Source organism: Poromitra crassiceps (genome assembly GCF_964638095.1).
Source record: "Poromitra crassiceps genome assembly, chromosome: 3".
NCBI classification, from domain to species: domain Eukaryota; kingdom Metazoa; phylum Chordata; class Actinopteri; order Beryciformes; family Melamphaidae; genus Poromitra; species Poromitra crassiceps.
In genome coordinates this window covers 15226598-15249928 of record NC_139625.1, presented here as the reverse complement: position 1 = coordinate 15249928, position 23331 = coordinate 15226598, and the positions used below count along the sequence as shown (strand labels likewise).

Genomic DNA, 23331 nt, shown 5'->3' with positions numbered 1-23331 from the left:
CACAGCAAGGCGGGGGCCCAGGTCAAGCTTAAAAGCGTTCGCCTTTCCAACATTCAGCTTGCTAAACTAACTAGTTTAGCTAGCTAATGTTAAATAGCCATTATGGATTTCGACGCCTTGTTTAACGAAAGGACGTTTCAACTGTCGGACTTTCAGGAATTCACGGTATGTTGTTAAGCTGACAACAACACGCGACGTAACGTTAGCATTCTTGCTCATGTTAGCTAGCTAGCGTTAGCTAGGTGAAGTAGCTAAGCTAGACCGTGTCCCCGGACCCGAATTGGCCTATGCCGAATGTTTCTCGCTTAAAATAACGTTTCGTGTAAACCGGCTTAGTGGATAATAGCTTGTATGGTAATTGCCAATGTTTCCTGATGATGACAGACATGACAGTTCACGTTAAGGGCCTCGCGTGAACAGTGTGAGGTTTGAGGTTAACTTTAGCTAACGTTAGCACACAAGTTAGCCACCTAGCGTTAGCGATGGCCAATAACTGCTATAAACGTTTGGTTATTTAAAGTTAGCTAAATGAAATGCTTGCTGTTGGAAAAGTTAACACACAGTTTGCTTTGCTGCTCCATTATTTGTGATCGTGTACCTAAACAACAACCCGAATGTTTTTGCAGTTTCTTCCGGGACACCAGAAGTTGTCTGAACGAGTGAGAAAGCGATTGTATTATGGCCTGGACCAAGATGTTTCTTTAGACGCCCTCTCTTGCCCTGTTACAGGTGAGTCAAATAGCCATGATCGTATTTATTTCCACTCACATTACATGCATTTAAATACTATCTGAAACATATCCCCTACCTTTAACTTAGTGGGTACAAAAACCTTTGCAGTGGTCTTTTAAATGTTTTTGCAACTTGCACATGCTTCAGTAAATCATCGGCATAGTAATCGTGCATTCCACTGTTACTGGGAACTGGTCATCTTACGGTTCAAAGGTCATAAGCTATGACGGTGACGTCACCAGGGCTGGTATTTCGCATCAGCAGCCGCCGACCAGACTCACAACAGTGAACTTCCCAGCTCCAATTTTCTGCAAATGGAACACTAACAAAGCGGATATGACATAATTTCGCCTCCACATCCAAGTTATTTTGCGATAAAGGCACACGCCATATAGCAAACCCGGAACTGGGGGCTAACTCGCCATTCAAAACAATGAGCACGGATGTGAATTTTGTACATTGGTCTGAGCTTCGGTTTTTAGCCCGAATATTAGAAAAGACCCCACTGATTCATAACGGGTCTAAAGTCATGTTATAGCAGTCGGACGCACTTAGTGACAAGCAAGACAACAGTAAAAATTGAGTTTGGCGTCAGTGGGCGTAACCCATAAGAGACTGAGCCCCGTACCCCCAGCAAAAACACTGAACGTAACTCCAGAGGGACCCTACGTATAGTTTGCACTAGCTCCATATGTGACGCTACTGTACTCTGTATACACTCGTACAGTACTAGAGTCACACTCACTTCCATAAGGCAATAGGGGGGAACAGCTGTTCAAAACGCTCTCCTACCCGTCTCCGACATCCGATTGCAGATCCTAAGATATAATGGTCTTACGGAAGCCAGTAATTTAGCCAGGGCTGTTAAAATGATACTGCTGCGTGAAGAGGAGAAGCTTCCTAGTGCCGACAGGAAGCTTGGTAGTTTTGGTTTTTATGTTTTGCTGCAACCCAAAGTGCCCTTCTGGGACATAGAAATGAACTTGAACTAGTTTGAGTATTGCATGACATGTTTTGCTTCCCAGCTGCGCTGGATTTGATGATTTGATCACTGAGCCGCCGTCTCCATGTGACTGCATTGTTAGCTCGCCGCGTGCAAGCAATGCACCATGATAGTGAGATCGAACACACGCCCTGCTGTAAATTCAGCACAGGCTATGGAAAGACTGCTTTTAAACGGTTGTTTCACGCAGCAGTATCATCTTAACCGCCCTGGGTAAATTAGAGGACTATTATATCGGCAATTGGCAATCGGAAGTCGTAGACGGGTAGGAGAGCGTTTTGAACAGCCGTTCTCCCCTATTGCCTTATGGAAGTGAGTGTGACGCTAGCACTGTACGAGTGTATACGGAGTACAGTAGCGTCACATATGGGGCTAAGTTTGCACATCCAGATTTAGCTGACATGTACAGTACATGCAATATGTTATGTCCAATGGAAATAATTGACTCACAGACATACGTAGGTAGAAATAATTGCATAATGAGGCCACTCATGTCTTCTTCTACTTCTTGGCTTTCCAGACATTGCAGTAGAAATCCTGCAGAAATCGGCCCCTAGCCCAATTCGAAAGCTCCACAAGAAGTATGCTGCTCATGTTGCCAGGTTTGTACTGTGGGTGCTGAATGTACATAGATACAGATTTGACATTTCAAAGTCAAGTCAAGTGTGGGGTCAGCCAGTCTTAACATTGAACAAATCTGCGTCTTTGCTTCAGGGAGGCTTGCATCTCTCCGTGTGCCATGATGCTGGCTCTCGTTTACATAGAAAGGCTCCGACATAGAAACCCCGAATATCTACAAAAGATGTCCTCCTCTGACCTCTTCTTGATCTCCATGGTATGTGTTTTGGGTTCAAAGATCATTCTAAATGGGTCACTGTGTTTGTTTCTGGAATGTTCAAATGCTCATTTCACCATTCATCGGTTAATTCCTCGTGCGCCCCGACTATGGGGATTACTAGCACTGATGTGTGCATTTGTCACCGTCTCTCAGATGGTTGCCAGCAAGTACCTGTATGATGAAGGAGAGGATGAGGAGGTGTTCAACGATGAGTGGGGGGCAGCGGGGAAGCTGGACATCGAGACGGTCAACACCCTGGAGATTAATTTCTTGAACGCCATTGTAAGTTCGCCCGTGTGTGAGTTTGTGCTCTCGTTTGTGTTTTTGTCCCTTGCCTACTAAGCATTGCGTCACATCTTCCATCATACCTTGCAGGAGTGGAGCCTCTTCACCGAGCCTAGTGATTTCTTTGACATATTAAATCAACTGGAAACCAGGTTGGTGCTCATTTACTACCAACACAATGTGTGTCTGTGAGAGAGTCAACTTGGTTTGATTGACTCCTGGCCTCTTGTTTCCCAGCATTGCAGAGAGGCAGGGGATGAAACGCGGCTGGTTCACCTACACTGACCTCTGTGTGCTGCTGGAGCAGTTGGTATGGAGACAGGCCCTCACATCCATGTACCAGCACTTCACCAAGGTGAGAAGGAGAATCCACCTGTTTCACATCCCTCCTAAATCAGCTGTTTTGTGTCTAAAAAGGCAGGAAATGAAACCAATTGCAAGCAAGACATTGATTAGAGCCCCGGGATGGGTCCAGTCCTGGGGCTTTAATCAAAGTCTTGCTTGCAGCTGTTTTACTACTTGCCTTTTAGACACAAAATGGCTGATTTGGGTGGGATGTGTAGGGGGGGGGGGGTGTACCGTGCAAAATGGCGCCTTGTTTTGTTCTATAATGTGAAGGCCCTAAATAAAATTTGACGTCAGTTTTGAATTCTCTTCTCTCAGGTGTCCTGTATGCTTGGCCTGGTCTATCTGACCAGTGTGGCCGGCCTCATCGCCACCAGTGCCGTGCTGCAGCAGCTCAGTCTCCCCAGGAGCAGCCAGCCTCTGGCTCCAGCTCTCGCTGAAGTCAGCCAGGTCCCCCTCCAGACCTCCAGCCTGCCCGCAGAACCCTCCGCTCCAGCCCTCCGCCTCCCCGCAGAACCCTCCGCTCCAGCCCTCCGCCTCCCCGCAGAACCCTCCGCTCCAGCCCTCCGCCTCCCCGCAGAACCCTCCGCTCCAGCCCTCCGCCTGCCCTGCCTCCTCCAGGGCAACGAGAGTGCGACCGGCCAGCCCGATGCCCTTGGGGCCAACCAGCAACACGATCCCCTGGCGGCGTCCTCCTCCCAGACATCTATACTGTGTCTCTGGGGCTCCCTTCTCGCCTCGCTGGGTCACATACACCCTGAACCAACGCCTGAGCTGGAAACTGCCAAAACCTGGTCTGCTGCCTCCCTGTTCTGCCCCGGTTGTCTGGCATCCCTCCCTCCACTTCAGTGTGGGCCCAGGAACGCCACCTCGACACTCCTCGCTCGTGGGCCCCTCGGTAACCGTCGGCACCCGACACCGTGGCTGGCGTCCAGCCTTCTTGGGGCGGCACCACATCTGAACTCCCGCTTGGGGGTGTTGCCCCCTCTCCGGCCGGGACCCTGCCATCCAGAATCCATGCTGCCCCTAGACAAAGCCCAGGCTCTGCTCATGCCCGGCTAGAGACAACTCCACCGTTATTGACCCGTGGTGGACTGTGGAAATTAAACCAGCTTTGTTTTCATACTCCTCAACCGTGATGCTTTTGTACACTTTTCCACAGCTTACCGATGAGGCAAAAGTATGCACTTTTCGGACAGGATTTTTTGGGGTGACAGGCAGCACAGTTGCGTGAACACACAAACTCACTTATACAGTAGTTCAAAACTATAGAATGACAACAGCGGAGGTTCTCCTGCGTTTCGCAAATATTTGCCATAAGTAAGATGCCATAGTTGTTTTCATGTGTCTCGTTTAACATTTTTCGACATAGTTGATCACAAGGGATTTAAAACGGATTTGGATAATATGGAAATTGGTATTTCTGGTTTGACAGGTTTTCCTTGGCTGCCCCATGTTTGTTTTGCTACCGACGTGTACCCTTGTTGGAAAGTTCAGGCTTGTGAGGCTGTAATGTGTGCGGGCCCTGTGATGTTTTCAATTGAGTTTTCATACATCACAGCTGTGATGTTACAGCTGGTTGCTACTTGACAGGTTGGAGAAAGTGTTGACCAGCATCTGGAAGTTGATGAGTTTCACAGTATGTTTTTTTTATTTTTATGATGGGGCTCAGGATCTTGGACGAAGGGAGTTAACTAGTTTACTTTTTCAGCTAAAAAGTTTGGTTCCTCATTTTGCTTAGCTTTAGGTTTTCATTTAAGCAGCTGTTGGTTTACCATATGAAAATGCGTCACACCAATGCTTCAGACACTGAATTAGCATAGCTGATACTTTTTGTTAGCACCCGAGAAATGATTTTCAAATGGTCTAAATGCATCTTTTTTTTTGTAAGTTTCCCTTGATCTCTAAAAACAACTTTGATCGAGGGATTAGCAGTAAGGAAAGGGAACTTGAGTAGACAATCTGAATGAAGATTGATAGTCTCTCTATACCTCAGTGTAACTGTCTTTGACCACACAGACAGCACCGGCACAGCCACCTGCTCCTCAAACAAGCCTTTTTGTTGTTCTTGCCGTTTCTATTGAATGCGTCATAGTATGCAGTGGATCTGGTGTTTTAAGTTTTATGGTTGGAGCGTTCATATTTCTGCAGCAGGTGCTCCACAACTTTGAAAGCGCTTTTACGGGAGTCGGGATAGGCCTAAACTTAATCACATGAGATTTTACAAGTCACTGTTGAGATGTACATTTTTCATTCTCTAAAGGCAAGACTGACTATCAGGGTGATGGACTCCCAATGTTTTAGCTCAGTGATACTCAACCCGAGGCTCTAAAGCCACATACGGCTCCTTTATGGGTAGTTGTGGCTCTTTTAAGTCCTACTTAAAATAAATAAATAAAAATCGAATAAAAAATAATGGGAGGAATGGGACTTTTTGGGGGATTGTGGCTCTTTCAAAGCTTTTTTTGGTCAGTGTGTCTCCTGAGTATGGCAAGGTTGAGTACCACTGTAATTTAGCTTATATTTTGTTATTCTGCTTGGTCTTTTTTGAGTGAATATTTTGGATACAGAATAGCACTTACTCAAATGAAGCTCTGTAACCGTTTGATAACGATTCTGTTGACATGGATAAGACCTGATGATGCCATACTGCAGTCAGAATATGGGGTGTGGAATTTGCACAACTTCCTCCATTGCAGCATGGCGTGTGGCAGTCCATGGTTACTGCATTGTCACATTCATTGTCCATTCAATGCCCCTAGCCTCCTGTGACAAAGGAACAATACTGGTTTCTTTTGACATTTACTTGATTGATTTTACATGGATGTTTCTTACAAAAGGCAATTTTTTTCCAGATTGAATCTTTGTCAAATTCCTCAAAGCATCTGAATTTGAGAGTTTTGATGCACAATGTCCTTTAATTTTGTAAACAGTGTAAAATACAAATGTAAAAATCTGTAGAAAAGCCCATCCGTAATAAAAAAAAATATCTTTGTGATTATGATCTGTGTGTCTAAGCCCAATAATAATCAAATGTAACTTGAGATTGCATGCTTTAAAACTTTACTGATAGCTGACTCCATAGCCAACACCCACTATTTATTTGGTCTCTCACAGATGGCATTCACTGTCTTAACATTGAATCTGTAGCTGGACTAATATTTTAATAGATCAAACAGGACACCGTGTTCTATTTTATTCCCTGTAGGGAATCCTATAGAACAGTGTGTGCTTTGCTCAGAATATCATAGTGGAGTATTCAGTTAAGGATCTTCATGTGATCATTACCTGTATAAGTTTAGCCCTCAGACTAGTGTTCATTGTGTGAGAATCATGTAAGAATAGACTTGATCTTAATAGTGTGTATTGTAGAACTGGTTTGGGCTAGTTTGAAGCATGCATATTACATTAGCCATTCGACCGGTTTTCACGGACTCACAGTCCTCCTGTCCTATAAGAGGACAGCACTATTAGCAAACACTGCAACAGGAAGTGACCTGGGGTTCAATTTAGAATGTTTTATGTTGTCAAGGTAAAACCGTCTATAACAGGGGTTTTCAAAGTGGGAGGCGGGCCTCCACAGGGGGGCTCCATTCCAAGCAGTTTCAGGGGAGGCGAATGGAAGTGAAAACATATTACATTTAGTTATCAAGAGGAGATCACATAGAATAGCCTAAATGTGTGTGCTGATTTGGTTGAAGTGATAGTTCAGCGATACAGTAGTTTGGGGAAATTTGACAGTTTTTCTCGCTTTCCCAGAGAATTTCTGAAATTAATAAATTCCTTCAGACAAACCTTTTTATGAATTTGGTGTAGTCTGAAGTATGTCAAATTGTAATATCAGGCTATCTTGGCTCAATTGTTGAGTGTCTATGGGATCAAATAACATAATCATGATCCCATAGGCATCCAGGAATTGAGTGAGGGGGGCTCCTTGTTCCACACTTTGTCTAGGGGGAGGCCCACAGTCTGACTTTGTTGGTCTATATCCTGCACCCCGCCTGAGTGTGTGTGCTTAAGACAAAGCATCCCCCCCCCCCCTCCATGATTATGTTATTTGAGATTTGAACCCATTGCAACTCAAAAATTGATATCGCTGTATGACTATAAATCCAGACTACGCAAAATACATAGAAAGGCATTTATTTGTTTCTGATTCTGGGAAAGTTGGGAAAACAGTAAAATTCCCCAAAACTACTGTATTCTCTGAATCTCTTTAACCAAATCGCACACATTTATGCTTTTCTGTCAGTATTCGCACAAAGTCTTGAAAGTTTGGAAAATGCTTGATTTTAACAGCCATGTTTTCAAGGTTAGGAATATGCTTGAATTTTAATATACTGTACTCATTGAAAAGTGCTTGATTTGCAACATAATCTGGTCTTTCAAATTAAACTTTGAAAATAATTACACAATAAAGTAGGCTAGAATAGGTACATAAAGTCCTCCGTTGATCAGTTACTCTGGAAATCAGCAAGCGTTAAATAATCATGATCAAAACATGCAATCAAAGTTAATATGAACAGCTGGTAAAATAAATAGTGACAATATACATTGATTGCTGTGGGCAGAAAGGAATATTGGTATGAAGGAATATTGTAAACTTGATTTTTTGCAATTGTATTTACAGTAACAATTTAGATGTGATTATAAATGTTTTGAGAGGCTGGAAATCTTGGTTTTTGGTACCTTGAAAGTGCTTGAAAAGTACTTGCTTTTTTTTCTTTAAAAGGTGTTCTATGTTCTATGTGATCTCCTTTTCATAACTTACAGCATGTAATAACTTTTTTCTTTCACTTCCATTCACTGAGCCTCCCCTGAAACTGTTTGGAGCCCCAGGGCGGGCATGCCTGCCTCCCACTTAAAAAAAAGAGCAGAGCCCAGAGCAATCTAGTAAGAGAGTGGTGCCAGCGGAGGTCCAAAATGCGTGACATGATATAGCCAATGAATAGCCAGGAAGGGGGCTCGTGCTACGTTTGAATGCATAAAATAAGTACATCACAAACGGTCCATTTTGCTGCAACTCTACAGCGCTGCTTATTCCAGAACCTTACTTCCAGGAACTTTTGTGAGGTTAAAAAAAAAAAGGTCCATTGGAGTGAATGGAGATGTCGCAACTCTTCTATTATACAGCTCTGCCCTGGCCTAGAAGAAACCATAAAAATAATCTTTTGAAACCATAACACTCGGGTCACCAGTTGCCATGGTTCTAGGCTGTATGTGCCTCACCCCACTGTGGCCAGTAGGCGGTGTCAAGCTACCGTGGTCTAACAGAGGAAAAGAGAGTAGGCCTACACTACAATTATCAGTCACGTTCATACATGTATATTGCGTCTGTTTTGCCAATTCCTTGCAGTGTATGTACGACCACCTCGCTGTATGTGTGAACTTCCTTTCCCTCTGAAGCAGAAGGCCTCAGTTCACAGATGGAGAGGACCTCCTCAAACCCATTCCACCGTTGAAGCCAAGGTGACAAGTTAGTAGTTTTATGGAGACGGGAAGTCTCTGTCCCTCCTTACTGAGCTGGTGCCAGCTCCCCCGCCCCACCCACCCACCCTGACACATACCACTTGAGTAGCTCCTAATATAGACCCGACTGCTGAAAGGGTAACGACCCGTAGAGGGCTGTCTACTCTGTAGAGCAGAACCGCCCAACAGTTTGCGTGAAATGCTTTGAAAGAACGCAACTTTTTCATGGACACACCACAGAATGATGCAGGAGCCTCCCTCTCTGGTAAGATCATACTAAGGCAGAATTATAATCAGCGCTATAGAAATGTGTGTGTGTGAAACTGAAAAGAGATGTGTTGTTGGGAGTTGTTTTGCTTGCTGTGTTGCAGGTGTCATTCCAAAAAAGGATGCAGGAAATGCAGAAAAAAGGTACGTGTGCACACGTGCACGGGTGTGTGTTTGTTTATGGCCATGTTTGTGTGTGTGTGTGTGTGTTGTTATAGTAAATTATTGATTGATCGCTTATTAATTGATTGTTGATCATTATTGACTCTGTTCCATAAATAATCTATGGCTCTTCTAAGATGTATTTTGTGGACACAAGGCATTTCAGCTATTTTTCCATTACTCTGTGTGTGTGTGTGTGTGTGTGTGTGTGTGTGTGTGTGTTACATTACATCAGGGGCCAAATGTATAAAACTTTGGATATTTAGGTGTAGAAATCTGTGAAAGCCCAAAAAAGCTCTAAAACATCACCTAAATTCACACTTACATTATCCTTATTTGCCACAACACACTAGTGGGACTCAGGACTGCGTACAGTATGCATGGTGTGAGAGATGTGTACCGGTACACACATTCTCCTGGCCCGTGGACTTTTATAAAAGTGGTGCAGCACACTTTTCATGTGTACCCATGGTTTATATACATTTGGCCCCTGGTGTCTGTGCAGACAGCATGTTAAGCTGAGACTAAATGTGATGGTGTCTGTGCAGGCAGCATGTTAAGCTAAGACTAAATGTGATGGTGTCTGTGCAGGCAGCATGTTAAGCTGAGACTAAATGTGATGGTGTCTGTGCAGGCAGCATGTTAAGCTGAGACTAAATGTGATGGTGTCTGTGCAGGCAGCATGTTAAGCTGAGACTAAATGTGATGGTGTCTGTGCAGACAGCATGTTAAGCTGATACTAAATGTGATGGTGTCTGTGCAGACAGCATGTTAAGCTGATACTAAATGTGATGGTGTCTGTGCAGACAGCATGTTAAGCTGAGACTAAATGTGATGGTGTCTGTGCAGACAGCATGTTAAGCTGATACTAAATGTGATGGTGTCTGTGCAGACAGCATGTTAAGCTGAGACTAAATGTGATGGTGTCTGTGCAGGCAGCATGTTAAGCTGCTACTAAATGTGATGGTGTCTGTGCAGACAGCATGTTAAGCTGAGACTAAATGTGATGGTGTCTGTGCAGGCAGCATGTTAAGCTGAGACTAAATGTGATGGTGTCTGTGCAGACAGCATGTTAAGCTGAGACTAAATGTGATGGTGTGTCTGTGCAGGCAGCATGTTAAGCTGAGACTGAATGTGATGGTGTCTGTGCAGGCAGCATGTTAAGCTGAGACTAAATGTGATGGTGTCTGTGCAGACAGCATGTTAAGCTGATACTAAATGTGATGGTGTCTGTGCAGACAGCATGTTAAGCTGAGACTAAATGTGATGGTGTCTGTGCAGACAGCATGTTAAGCTGAGACTAAATGTGATGGTGTCTGTGCAGGCAGCATGTTAAGCTGCTACTAAATGTGATGGTGTCTGTGCAGACAGCATGTTAAGCTGATACTAAATGTGATGGTGTCTGTGCAGACAGCATGTTAAGCTGCTACTAAATGTGATGGTGTCTGTGCAGACAGCATGTTAAGCTGCTACTAAATGTGATGGTGTCTGTGCAGACAGCATGTTAAGCTGAGACTAAATGTGATGGTGTCTGTGCAGACAGCATGTTAAGCTGAGACTAAATGTGATGGTGTCTTTGCAGACAGCATGTTAAGCTGCTACTAAATGTGATGGTGTCTGTGCAGACAGCATGTTAAGCTGAGACTAAATGTGATGGTGTCTGTGCAGGCAGCATGTTAAGCTGAGACTAAATGTGATGGTGTCTGTGCAGGCAGCATGTTAAGCTGAGACTAAATGTGATGGTGTCTGTGCAGACAGCATGTTAAGATGAGACTAAATGTGATGGTGTGTCTGTGCAGGCAGCATGTTAAGCTGAGACTAAATGTGATGGTGTGTCTGTGCAGGCAGCATGTTAAGCTGAGACTAAATGTGATGGTGTCTGTGCAGACAGCATGTTAAGATGAGACTAAATGTGATGGTGTGTCTGTGCAGGCAGCATGTTAAGCTGAGACTAAATGTGATGGTGTGTCTGTGCAGGCAGCATGTTAAGCTGAGACTAAATGTGATGGTGTGTCTGTGCAGGCAGCATGTTAAACTGAGACTAAATGTGATGGTGTCTGTGCAGGCAGCATGTTCAGCTGAGACTAAATGTGATGGTGTCTGTGCAGACAGCATGTTAAGCTGATACTAAATGTGATGGTGTCTCTCTGTCTCCACCTAGAGGCTGAAGCCACAGTTTATATGAATTTCATGAAAAGCCACTGTTGCTACGACGCCATTCCAACCAGCTGCAAACTGGTCATTTTTGATACCACGCTACAAGTAAGAGCCTGTAGCGATACACAAACACGAGCATCTCCTTATAGATCAGAGCCAAATGTTTACACAGCGAGATAGTTGGCATCTTTAAGTACCCGAGTAAGATTCGATAACATCACTTCTTTTCCTCGCTTTATATTAGCTTGTCAAAGTGATTTCTGACTGTGAATTTGTCTGCATCTAAAAAGGTCAAAAAGGCCTTTTTTGCACTGGTTGCAAATGGCTTGAGAGCTGCGCCGCTATGGGACAACAAGTTACAGAGATTTGTGGGTAAGAAGAGGGAAATAGTTTAATACTGGTCACTGTGCATTATAGTGATAATAACATAAATCCACTCCTATCGCAGGTATGCTGACTATTACAGATTTCATCAACATCCTCCATCGATATTACAAGTCGCCTATGGTGAGTTTCAAATACATTGAAGTCAGTTTAAAATGAGTTTTTTTATCGCACGACGAGGGTAAACCCACCCGACATCAGTTTAGACGCCAGTTCAGGATTGCAGGATTACAGTATTTGCTTAAACCAAAAATGGTTTAATCCTAACTTGACATCAATAGATTATTATCTATGTTTGTTTCCATTTTGAAAAAGGTTCAAATCTATGAGCTGGAGAACCACAAGATTGAGACATGGAGAGGTGATTCATTTGAAAGTAAATAACCAACACGTGATTAATGATACCGTCTCTGTGCACACTGTCTCTGATTTTCAATTATAAGCCTCGCCCCCTCTCTCTCTTTCCAGATTGCTACCTACACTATTCCAATCACTTCCTCATTAGCATTTCTCCGGAGGCCAGGTGGGTCCACACAACCCTCTCCCATACAAGCGTCATCATGTGTCATCGCAATTTCACCTCATTCTAACCTCCTGTCCCTGCAGCCTCTTCGACGCCATCTATTCCCTGCTGAAGTATAAGATTCACAGGTTGCCCGTCATCGACCCGCAGTCTGGAAACGTCTTGCACATTCTGACCCACAAGAGGATCCTCAAGTTCCTCCACATATTTGTGAGCACGCTTTAACTTCGAACGATAACTGCTCATAGAGGAATGATGCGTTATGTCACTGAAATCAGAAACTGGAGCAGCTAGAGAGCAATTCTCACCTGGCATGACAATGTGTTCCCTATATAACAAGAGTCTGATTGTCCATGAGCACATGAAGGTTAAAAATGATGATGATGATGATGATGATGATGACGACGACTACGACAAACTGTTTTTTTTAGAAAGCTGCTCACAAGCGCCCCGCTTCCCCATCTGTTTCCTTTTCCTTTTGTGCCAACTGTCAAACTGCAACGCTGCATCTTTTAAAATGGAGGGAGGAAATCTCATGTGTCTTTATATTAGCTGTCTGTCAAGCATATAAAATAGTAGGAAAGGCTTACCGAAGATCAGTCACTTTATCTGACTGCTTTGTAGCAAATGAACAGGTGTTATCAGTTGCTTCTTTTTTATTTTAATCTTTTTTTCCTGATTTTTCTCCCATTTTCTCCACAATTGTACTTGGTCAATTCTCCCTGCTGTCTCGGTTGTTGCTTCACCCCCTCTGCCGATTTGGGAGAGTTGCAGACGAGCACATGCTTCCGACGATACATGTGCAGGAGGATCATGCTCTCCCCCCCAGTTCCTCTCCTCCCTCCCCCAAACAGGTGCCCCAACTGACCAGAGAAGGCACTAATGCAGCGTCCAGGACACATACCCCACCAGCTTCCCACCCGCAGACACGGCCAATTAATTGCGTCTGTAGGACGTCCTGACCAAGCCGGAAGTACCGCTTCCCGGGAATTGAACCCGGGTCTCCGCGGTGATAGGCGAGTGCGTTTACCCCTACGCTACCCAGACTGTTATTTGCTACTTATTGTTTCAAATACTCATTATTTACCTTCATTTCAACCAGATTTTTAGATTCATCATAACCTGGTCAGGAAGCAGCACAAACCTGACTGGACAAGCAAAACTCAACAGCAATAACAATGTTCTTCCTCTGTGGTGTTTGGATGTTTGTAGATAGGAAGAGTTGCCAAACCTCCGTTCATCCAGAAACAGGTCCAGGAGTTGGGCATCGGAACGTTCAGGGATATCGCCACGGTCCAGGAGATGGCGACGGTGTACGACGCCCTCTCCACGTTCGTAGAACGGAGGGTGTCCGCACTGCCGGTGGTGGACGAGCACGGTCTGCTATTCAACATACATATTATTATTAGTGTGATTATACTGGTGTGTTGTGTCAATCCTGAGATACTGTAAACAACATCCACTCAAAAATAGTTCAGCCTTTTTACAGCATCCATTGTTCCCTCAGGCAAAGTGGTGGCGCTCTACTCAAGATTTGATGTGATTGTAAGTATTAGAGGAACTACTCATGTCCTGTCTTGTGTGTTGTTGGACCAGGATGCTATTTGTAATGTCATTCATTCAAATTATATTGTACAAGTGTTGCGACTCAAGTCTGAGTCCTGGGCTCATTTTCAGGACGTGTGACTCGACTTGGACTTGAGCACTGATGACTTGGACTTGGACTCGAGCATTCGAATGCATTTGGACTCGGAAGTTGGAGACGTGGACTCGGATTTGTTAATTGATATATATATATATATTTATTTTGACCACGTGTGCTAGCGCATGCTGCTGGTCAACTCGCCAGAAATTCAATGAGGATCATGGGATCACTCACACAGTCAGTCATAGAACACAAAGGAGGCTTTTCACTCTCGGGGACGCTGGATGACTTTCACTCTCGTTTCCCGAAGGGGGTGGTGGGTTTCAATACGCCTGACCCCGCCCGCTTGGGACGCTGCCTTCATTTCGACGAGCGCACACAGACTCACACACACACCACTGCTGTGGGAGGAGACGTTTGGGGGGGATCGCGTTGCAGACAGGGCCCAGCACTCACCGCTCTCCGGTTTTGAGCCCGCCGCCGTTTGCTATCAGCACCGCCGACCAAAAGCCATTGTTTACCCGGGGAGTCGGACGGTGCCATAAGCATAAGAAGTAACACAAATGACATGGAATAATAACAATTTGCCACAATTTCACATCACTCCATCCGTGGCTAGCCACAACCCAGGGATGCCTGCGCCCACGGTTGCCACACGCCGCACGTGGTCTGGGGCCGAATTTGCCCTTGTTTTTAATAGACGCTAATAATTTGGCATAAGATATTGATAGCTATCTTAATATCATGACAGCATTCAATTTCATGCAAGAGCAGGCACGTGTGTTCCACCTACATGTGGATTCACACTCACGTTCAGTAACTCCGGACTCGGACTCGCGTAACGGGGACTCGACTCTGATTCGTCTTTGGCTGGGGACTCGAGATATAGTGATCTTGACTACAACACTGTGTACAACACCCTGCAGCGTATTGCACCTACCTACACAAAAGGAAATGCAGATGCATTGTGTGGTGACACGTACAGAACACAGTGGTCAGTGAGAGGGGTCATCTTGTGTTTCCTCCATGACAGAATCTAGCAGCCCAGAAGCTGTACAACAACCTGGACATGACTATGCAGGAGGCCGTTAGGAGACGCACGTGTTTTGTTGAAGGGGTGATCAAGTGCTATCCTGACGAAACCCTGGAGACGGTCATAGACCGGATAGTCAAAGCTGAGGTAAATGTATAAATTATTTTGGTCAAAAGCTTTATTGTCAAATTATTGTGAGAAGCTGAGAGGAATATCTTCTCTAAGCTACGCGTGTTGTAACCTCTTAGATTCTACTTTTGCATTGCTTGAGGGAGTCCTGAAATGACAATTCACTTGTCCGTTTAATGTTCTTGATATTTGTGCACACTTTATATTCTGCTTTTAGTTACATTTAATCCCTAACGAACTGTACATTTCTACATGAGGATTTGAACAAGCTTGACTGTACAATCCATCTCCAAAGTTCTCCTGTTTGCTGTTTATGAGCAAAAACACGCTGGCTCATTGTGCAATTCATTGTGCGGATGCTGAATAACTGGGTGTATCCATGATCCAACTGGCTATGCACTCCGGTTAGAGGGAGAAACTGCAACCACTGTCTTTGTTCCACTGGTTTATTTACTGGCAATGTGATTGAGCGTGTGGTTTCTGTAGGAAAATACGATGCAAAATACAAATTGAATTACATAGGCTATGAATTAAAATAATCCCACTGAGTACATCACACTATTAGCTACCAGTCTACAGAATATCACAAGATCCACTAAAGTGAACAGCTACAACAAGCCTTCTTTCCGTCAGTGAAATGATGTTGTAGTTACAGCTAATGCCCACATGGCAGCAGTCTTGACCACATTCTCTTCTGTGGTTCTTATTAATTGCGTAATGAGCCATGTTCAACAGTAAAGGTAATAAAATGACTGTGCCTATTATCCTGCTTTATATCTAAGCCATGAAATGAAAGTGCTAATATTATTTATAACAGGCATCAGGTTCGACTGTACAGGCTACAGTCCAATACCAGCATGCATTGAGTTTCAATGACCACCATTTTTTTTTATGACCACCATTATAACATAGCAGCCTATGATGGACAATTTGACAGTTAGGTACCGTAGGCTACAGGGAACTAATCACATTAAGAAGAGTAAGATTACAACAGCCTCCCAATACTGTAGCCTAACTATTCAGGTTTTGTACTTACATTCTTAGCGACGCACATTACACAAACTGAATGAGTAGGCGAACCAGCTCGCGGACCACGAGGCAATTAAGGCAGGTGCTGCTCGATCCACGGACTATCAGGTCACGTGTGAGTGCCAGGTGCGTAGTTTAAAGAGTTGGGCGTGGCTTAACACCCAGACGGTCCAGCAGTGGATCATCTTTCCTTTTCTGACATTCTCCTCCCACTGACTCCGCCCCCCCCCCCCCTCCCACGTTCTCCTCTCTACCCCAGGTCCATCGGCTGGTCCTGGTGGACAGGGCAGACGTGGTGAGGGGCATCATCTCTCTGTCCGACCTGCTGCAAGCCATGGTCTTATCCCCTGCAGGTATTGAAGCGTTATATCCTAGCACCATGGGGGCCGAGGCTCCTTCCTACTACCTACCTGCCTTTACCGCCTGTAGTCCCTAGCTGATACCAGGCAGGTAGGCATGGCTCTGGGTCCAAGGTTATTATCGTTAACAAAAACTAATGAAATTGTGAATAACTAGGTGTGTGTGTGTGGGGGGGATAGTTAACTGAAATAAAGGCTTTACCAAAATAAACTTTAACTGAAACTGTATTGTGTGTTTACAAAACTAACTAAAATAGACTAAAATGATAGATAAATCTCATTGGTGCTACGACCTGTCATACATTCAATTTCAAACCACTAGATCCGCCCTCAAATACCAGCTGTGGCTGTGAAGGCTGTGAAGTGGCACAGGCTCATTTATGTAGGCTACTAGGCATCTCTGATGTTGTCACAGTGGGATTTATGATATCACTGATGTTGTCATCAGTGGGATTTATGATATCAGTGATGTTGTCATCAGTGGGATTTATGATATCAGTGATGTTGTCATCAGTGGGACAGACAGAGAAACAAACAGACAGACAGACAGACAGACAGACAGAGCCCTAGCTCCCATTTATATACTGATGATAGATAGACAGATAGATAGATAGATAGATAGATAGATAGATAGATAGATAGATAGATAGATAGATAGATAGATAGATAGATGCGGAGTGCAGCGATTCAATGTAATATTTGAGTCTGGTAGAGACTACCCAGCTACTGGAGGCCTTGACCCACACTCATACACGCATACACATGCATGTGCATGCACGCACACACACACACACACACACACACACACACACACACACACACACACACACACACACACACACACACACACACACACACACACACACAACCTCCACTAAAATTTGTGGAGGCTTTCAACTAAAATTTGTGCTTTACAAGTAAGGATCGTCTGTACATTTTCAGGATTTGACATGTGACACTCACTGAGTTTGAATTTGAGTAGGCTAATATATTAAAAAAATAAAATCATGTTTTTGTTTCTGTCTTTCAGAAATCTGAAGATAAATGGAGAGATTGATCACAATCTCGAAATTGGAAGGAAAATTCTGGTTGTGCTGCTGTTTACTAACCTGACTCTGCCAGACGGGGGCGCTAGCTGTTTACTGTGATCATGAAAAGCAGTTTGGTGGATTTTGGGGTATAGTGGAGTAAAATGAATGGGCACAGTGAGCTGACCTGAGTCGAAGGTCTCCAGCACAGTGTCCATGATGGCTGCATTTGATCAAATTGATCAATATATTTACTCTGTGTTGTATATTTCTGTATTAAACATTTGTATTAAAGGTCGCACATGACTGGTCTTTTTAAGGATAAACAAGAGATTTTAGTACTGAGGAAAATGTGTGGGCTAGCCAAAAGCAGCTCAAAGTGTGATGAAAGATTAATAGTCTGAATTTAGTATTTTAGTCAATCATTTACAAGTGTTCAGAATCAACATCCATTGTTGTGAGAGAAAAACACACAAAAGCAATCTATGAACTGAAGAAATATATTTTCATTATCAATGTTACAAATAAGAAAACCAGAACTTTGAAATATAGCTATAACACACTAGCACAGTCAAAAAAGCCAAAACGTTCTTTTCCCCCCAGTCCCTTTTCCTCCAATTGGTGCAGTCAAAACAACCCGGTGTTAAATGCTCAAAAGAGATGATTGTGGATTACAGGAGGAACCCACTCCAGCCCCACCTTCCCCCATCACCCTGGGTGACTCCCCAGTCAACACTGGAGTCCTTCCGCTTCCTGGGATCCATCATCAGCCCAGACCTACTGTACATTGGGAGCTGAACATCAGAGCTTCACCAAGAAGGCACAGCAGAGGATGTATTTTGTGCAGCAGCTGAAGAAATTGAAAGTGCCAAAGGCCACGATGGTGCACCTCCATCGTTGAGTCCATCCTCACCTCCTCCATCACCGTCTGGTATGCTGCTGCCACTCTCGAGGACATTAACAGACTGCAGCACATCATCCACTATGCTGAGAAGGTGATCGGATGCAACCTGCCATCCCTTCAGGACCTGCATACAGCCAGGACTCTGAAGCGTTCTTTTAAGATCATGGCTGACCCATCCCACCCTGGCCACAAACTCTTCGAACCCGCCCCCCCCCCTCAGCAAGAGAGTCTGTCAAGACCAGAACCTCTCGCCACAAGAACAGCTTCTTCCCAAACACTATCGGCCTCATCAACAAGGCCCGAAAGCCGCTTCTACCAGGACCTACCAACAAACCCCACTACCCCCTCCTGAACACAGCTGAATCCCCCCCACTGACCTGAGCCCCCCATCAAATGCCACTTCACAGCTACAGCAGCTGAACTTCACTCGTTACTTTAGCTGCTTCTCCTACCAGTACTTTACACCACTAGGCATCTCACGCGCTACGCCCGCTCGATTCCTAGGCTCGGCCACTGCGCGGCCTCGCCCGCCCTGCAGCTCACATACACAGCTCGGCTGCACTAGTAGACCAATTACTCATGTCAATGACATGTCAATGACATGAGTCATTATATAGCCTACTGATGATGACATGTCATCATCAGTATAGCAGCCCTTAGCAAAAATAAGTATACTTCAAGTTTATTTTATTGAGTAAACTTAAGTAAATATCAAGTATATTTCCAAGTATAATTTATATGCAAGTATACAGTACTTGTATACTCAAGTATACTTTGTGCACTAAGTATACTAATATCAATGTACTAGTAGTTGTCTAAGGCTTAGTTCACACCGGCCACCCAAGCCTTGCCTACGCCTTGCCTTTACCCACGCTTTTAAATAGGTGTCCGTTTTAGTCAACGAGGCTGTGTACACTGGGCGCCTGAGCGTGAACCCTGCGTGTACCCACGCCTCGCCTGTGCCTTGCCGTTTTTATCGTTTAGGCGTGAGTTCTATTTTCAAGCCGACTAGGCGCGTGCAGGCAGGCTTCTTCTGTCAAGCCATGAAAGAAAAGAGTTACTACAACAGTGTTGAGCAGAGAGAGAGAGAGAGAGATTGACGGGTGGCTATCACGTGGGGCTTTCTCCTCGTCGGCAAACAAATCTTCAGGAGAGAGAATAGCGACCGAAGAAGCAAGATGGACAATGTTGTTGTGCCAGCACATATTATTCTTGCAAGATTACCTCTCTAAAAAGTCCGATTATAGTCAGACCTGGTTATACATATCCAGCATCAATAGAACATTAAATATATCAGATTTATTTTACCTACCCATGATAATTCGGGGACCACACGTGAAAAAATACAGTCGGGAGAGAGGAGAGGCCCTTGTGACTCTGCTCCAGGTTCAGCGTGCAAAGGCGTGCAAAGGCGTGCAAAGGCGTGCGGTGTGATCGGTTCACGCCCAGCTCAAGGTCTGCAGGCCTAGGCGTGGGTTGAGGCAAGGCAATGCGTAGGTTCCCTGTGTCTGTGTGAACGTAGCGTACTTCTTGGCACTAATTGGCCCAAATCAGTGTACTAGTACACTAAGTAAGTATAAAAGTAGTATACTTTAAGTGTAAGGAAAAAGAATGACCATGCAAAATTCAAACCCAGGGCCCCTTCCTTTTCAGAAGGATGTCTTCTGTCTTATCCACTCCACTATAGTATCCACTATCCATTCAGCTGAGTAAAGTAGAGCATGTTGACCATACCACTATATGTGTACTGTATATGTCTGTCTTCTAACACCACAGGTCGGATTGGGCTGAAAATTTGCATGGAGGTGGGTTATGATCTGGGCAAGGTCATGAGCATGTCATCAAGTCCTGGAACCACCTGGAAAATCCTGGAAAACCCTTCACACCCACACCCCAGGTCAGATTGGGCTGACATTTTGCATGGCAGGGGGTTATGATCCGGGGAAGGTCATGGGCATATCATCAAGTCCTGGAACCACTTGGAAAGTCCTGGAAAACACCTGACACCCACACCCCAGGTAGCATTGGACTGAATATTTGCATGGCGGTGGGTTGTGATCAGGGGATGGTCATAGGCAGGTTGTGTACTTCTGGAAATCATCTGGACACCACCATAATTTCCAGCCAAGCAAAAGGCAGAGTTGTATTGCTTTAATTGTGCATATAAAAGGGAGTATGTGGCCTCTGTTTGTTTCTCTGTTCCAATTGTCCCACTGATGATGTCACAATGTCTATGACATCATCACGTCTATGACATCATCAGTGATGTCACTCGAGCACTCCATGATGTCATCAGTGGTGGTCACTCGAGCAATTGTGATGTCATCACTCAAGCACTCCATATATTCGGGTACTGCCTTAGCAGCCAGTATAAATAAAGTCTGCTACTCTTACACATGGAAGAATTGTCAATAAAATCAACCAAATGTGTATGGAGTATGCTACCTCAAAGAAACCGATATGTCTGAAAAAGTATTTAATAGGCTATAATCAATAATTTAATTTAATTGATTTTGGTTTTATTTTATAGTTGTTGGTTTGTTTTTTGTTTTGTTTTTTGTGTGTGTGGTTCGTTTTTGTTTCGTTTCTGTATTCGTGTGTATGTACATGTACATGTTGTATTTGTGTCAATACAAAAAAAAAAAAAAAGGAAAACCCAATAAATATATTTACGGTACAAAAAAAAAAAAAAAAAAAAAAATAGGCTATAATCTATCAACTATAAGGGACCACACTGGAAATAAGCCTCTGGGATTTATTGTGTTATCCTGATTTTTCCATTTTATATGCAGAACTGCTTCAAATAAAACAAATCAACTACAAGCCAAGTAAACGTATACTTTATGTATAAGGCAATAATAGGCTACTTATTTATACTTTTCTTAAAGGGCCCATATTTTGCTAATATAATGTATTATTATTTTATTGTTGGCCTCCACTAGAGTAGCTTATTGCATCCTTCATAGTTCAAAAAACTCATTGTTTATCTTGTACTGGCTCACACGGGCCCCTTCAGTTCACACTCTGTCTGAAACGCTCCGTTTTAGTCTTCTTCTGCGTTTTGCTGTGGCAGGGAATTTTAGTCTTCTGCGTTTTCCTGTGGCAGGGAATAAACCCGCTCGTCGTTTCCAGTCTTCCTCCTTCCTACCCGTTATAGCCAGACGCAAAGCTACTGTTGTAGCCAATTTTGATGTGTTCTATATGTTGTGCATGTGTGTGGTATGGATATTGGTGTCAGGGGTCAACTTTGCTGTAGTTGATTCACCTGTACACTAGAGGGCATGGGCACCTAGGTAATCACCCTCACATTACTCTACATAGGTGGGTCACAGGTGCACGGCATGAGGGAATCAGCAACTGGGAAGCCACAAAGTTTTTCAACCGTGTGTGGTCGGCTGGTTGAGGTCTTGTAATGCAGTATTAGTTTGTTTGTTTGTTTATTACGTAAATGTCATGAGCTCGGTTTTATACCATTACTCAGTGCACCCGGCTTTTTGTAGGTGTATTTTTAAATATTTGCAATAATAAAACGTCAAATGCATATTCCATGGCGGACCTCCCTTCTTGCATCACCATGAGTTGGAAATGTCTTCAAATTCCCTCAAGTGGCATTTTTTGTTGTTGGATTGCCACTACATTTTGTTGAAAAACTATGCTTCATTGGATGGATCACTTGGATGGAAGGACAGCCACCATGCTCTATTGACTGTTCCAGCTGAATCCACTTAATTGAAAGCCTCTGTGAAAGCAAGACTCACGGTAGGACTGTTTCAGAATTGTTACAAGTTGTGTGGAAGAGATTGGCCTTCTCATAAACAGGATAAAGGTAAATCCTACTACAATTCTAAACAAAGTTCGGCTGCTAAATCAGGATCAAAATGAGTCAAGTGGGAATGACTGTGCCTGTCAATCAAAGTGAAATGGAGAAGGAAGTGAGTAAAAGAGAGGTTAAACTCACTGCAAAGGCTTTTGAAGCAAAAGTATTGGCACGTCAAAAGGAAAGGAATGCCATGGTGAAGAAACTCTACAAATTAAAAAAGGAAGTTGAGCAAATGATGCTTTCAAATGAAAATGTGTCTGAGGTGCAGACCAAGTATCAAATGTTTCTAAAACTGAGTGTGGAAACAGCAGAATTGCATGAATCATTGACAACATTACTACCAAAGGATGAAATGTCAAAACAAAATGAATGGTTCGAAACCCAAATGCACAGCAATAAAGAAATGGTACAAAAAATGGATGAGTGGTTGCTTGATACCAAAATGCAGTGCAAATATGATGATGATGATGAAGATGATGATGATGTGAAGGATTTGACTGTGGCAAATGACAATGTTGCACCACACATAATTGTGGTCAATGATGATGTTCAAGTAGGTGACAGCATTTCTAATACTGGTGGTAAATCATGCTCATCAGCTGGCAGCTCAAAGTCTCACAGGTCCTCAGCCTCTTCTGCATGCCTCAAAGCAGAGGCTGAAAGGGCTGCTCTCCTTGCTTTGGAAGCTGCCATTAAAGAAAAACATGAGCTGCAGGCTCAGGAGGAGCAACTCAGACAAAAAAGGGAATTGCTTGAATTGCGGAGTCAAATAGCTGCTCAAACAGCAAAAGTTACTGTGCTCAACAGAGGTTCTGATGTACAGAGCTCCAAAGCTCACTCAAATGGAATGAATTCATACTTGGAAAAATCAAAACGCAAATCTTCTCTCAGACCCTCTGCCATGGAATTTGTTCCACAAAGTTCCAACCATCAGTACCATCATCCACCTATAGGAGGGAGCAAAGTTGCAATGCCAATGGATGCACGGCCAAAGGATTCAAATCAATTCCATCATCTACCTATAGGAGGCAGCAACGCTGCAATACCAATGGCACATCAACAGGATTCAAACAATCAATTCAATCATCCACCTATAGGAGGCAGCAAAGCCGCAATTGTAATGGGGGCACAGCCCAAGAAAACCTTTGTGAGACAAGGTGGATCAAAATCTCAGCCTAATGCTCAGAGTTCCAAACAGAGCATGCTTCAAGGATCTCAG

General features: G+C 43.9%; 2 protein-coding genes across 2 annotated transcripts; both read left to right on the top strand.

The window, feature by feature from the left end:
• On the top strand, positions 1–6190 carry cnppd1 (cyclin Pas1/PHO80 domain containing 1). The gene is made up of 8 exons (XM_083633873.1): positions 1–165; positions 627–729; positions 2256–2337; positions 2450–2570; positions 2727–2855; positions 2949–3010; positions 3096–3213; positions 3522–6190. Exons 1-8 carry the CDS (start codon positions 103–105, stop codon positions 4263–4265), a joined length of 1422 nt encoding a protein of 473 aa, XP_083489999.1. The 5' UTR covers positions 1–102; the 3' UTR covers positions 4266–6190.
• A 2635-nt stretch (positions 6191–8825) lies between these two features.
• prkag3a (protein kinase, AMP-activated, gamma 3a non-catalytic subunit) lies at positions 8826–17567 on the top strand. Its single transcript, XM_083633459.1, has 13 exons — positions 8826–8937; positions 9044–9083; positions 11263–11363; positions 11549–11630; positions 11707–11765; positions 11958–12003; positions 12111–12165; positions 12249–12375; positions 13378–13543; positions 13673–13710; positions 14844–14990; positions 16261–16354; positions 17391–17567. The coding sequence occupies exons 1-13, from the start codon at positions 8914–8916 to the stop codon at positions 17396–17398; spliced, it is 987 nt and encodes a 328-aa protein (XP_083489585.1). The 5' UTR covers positions 8826–8913; the 3' UTR covers positions 17399–17567.
• The last annotated feature ends 5764 nt before the right edge of the window (positions 17568–23331 follow it).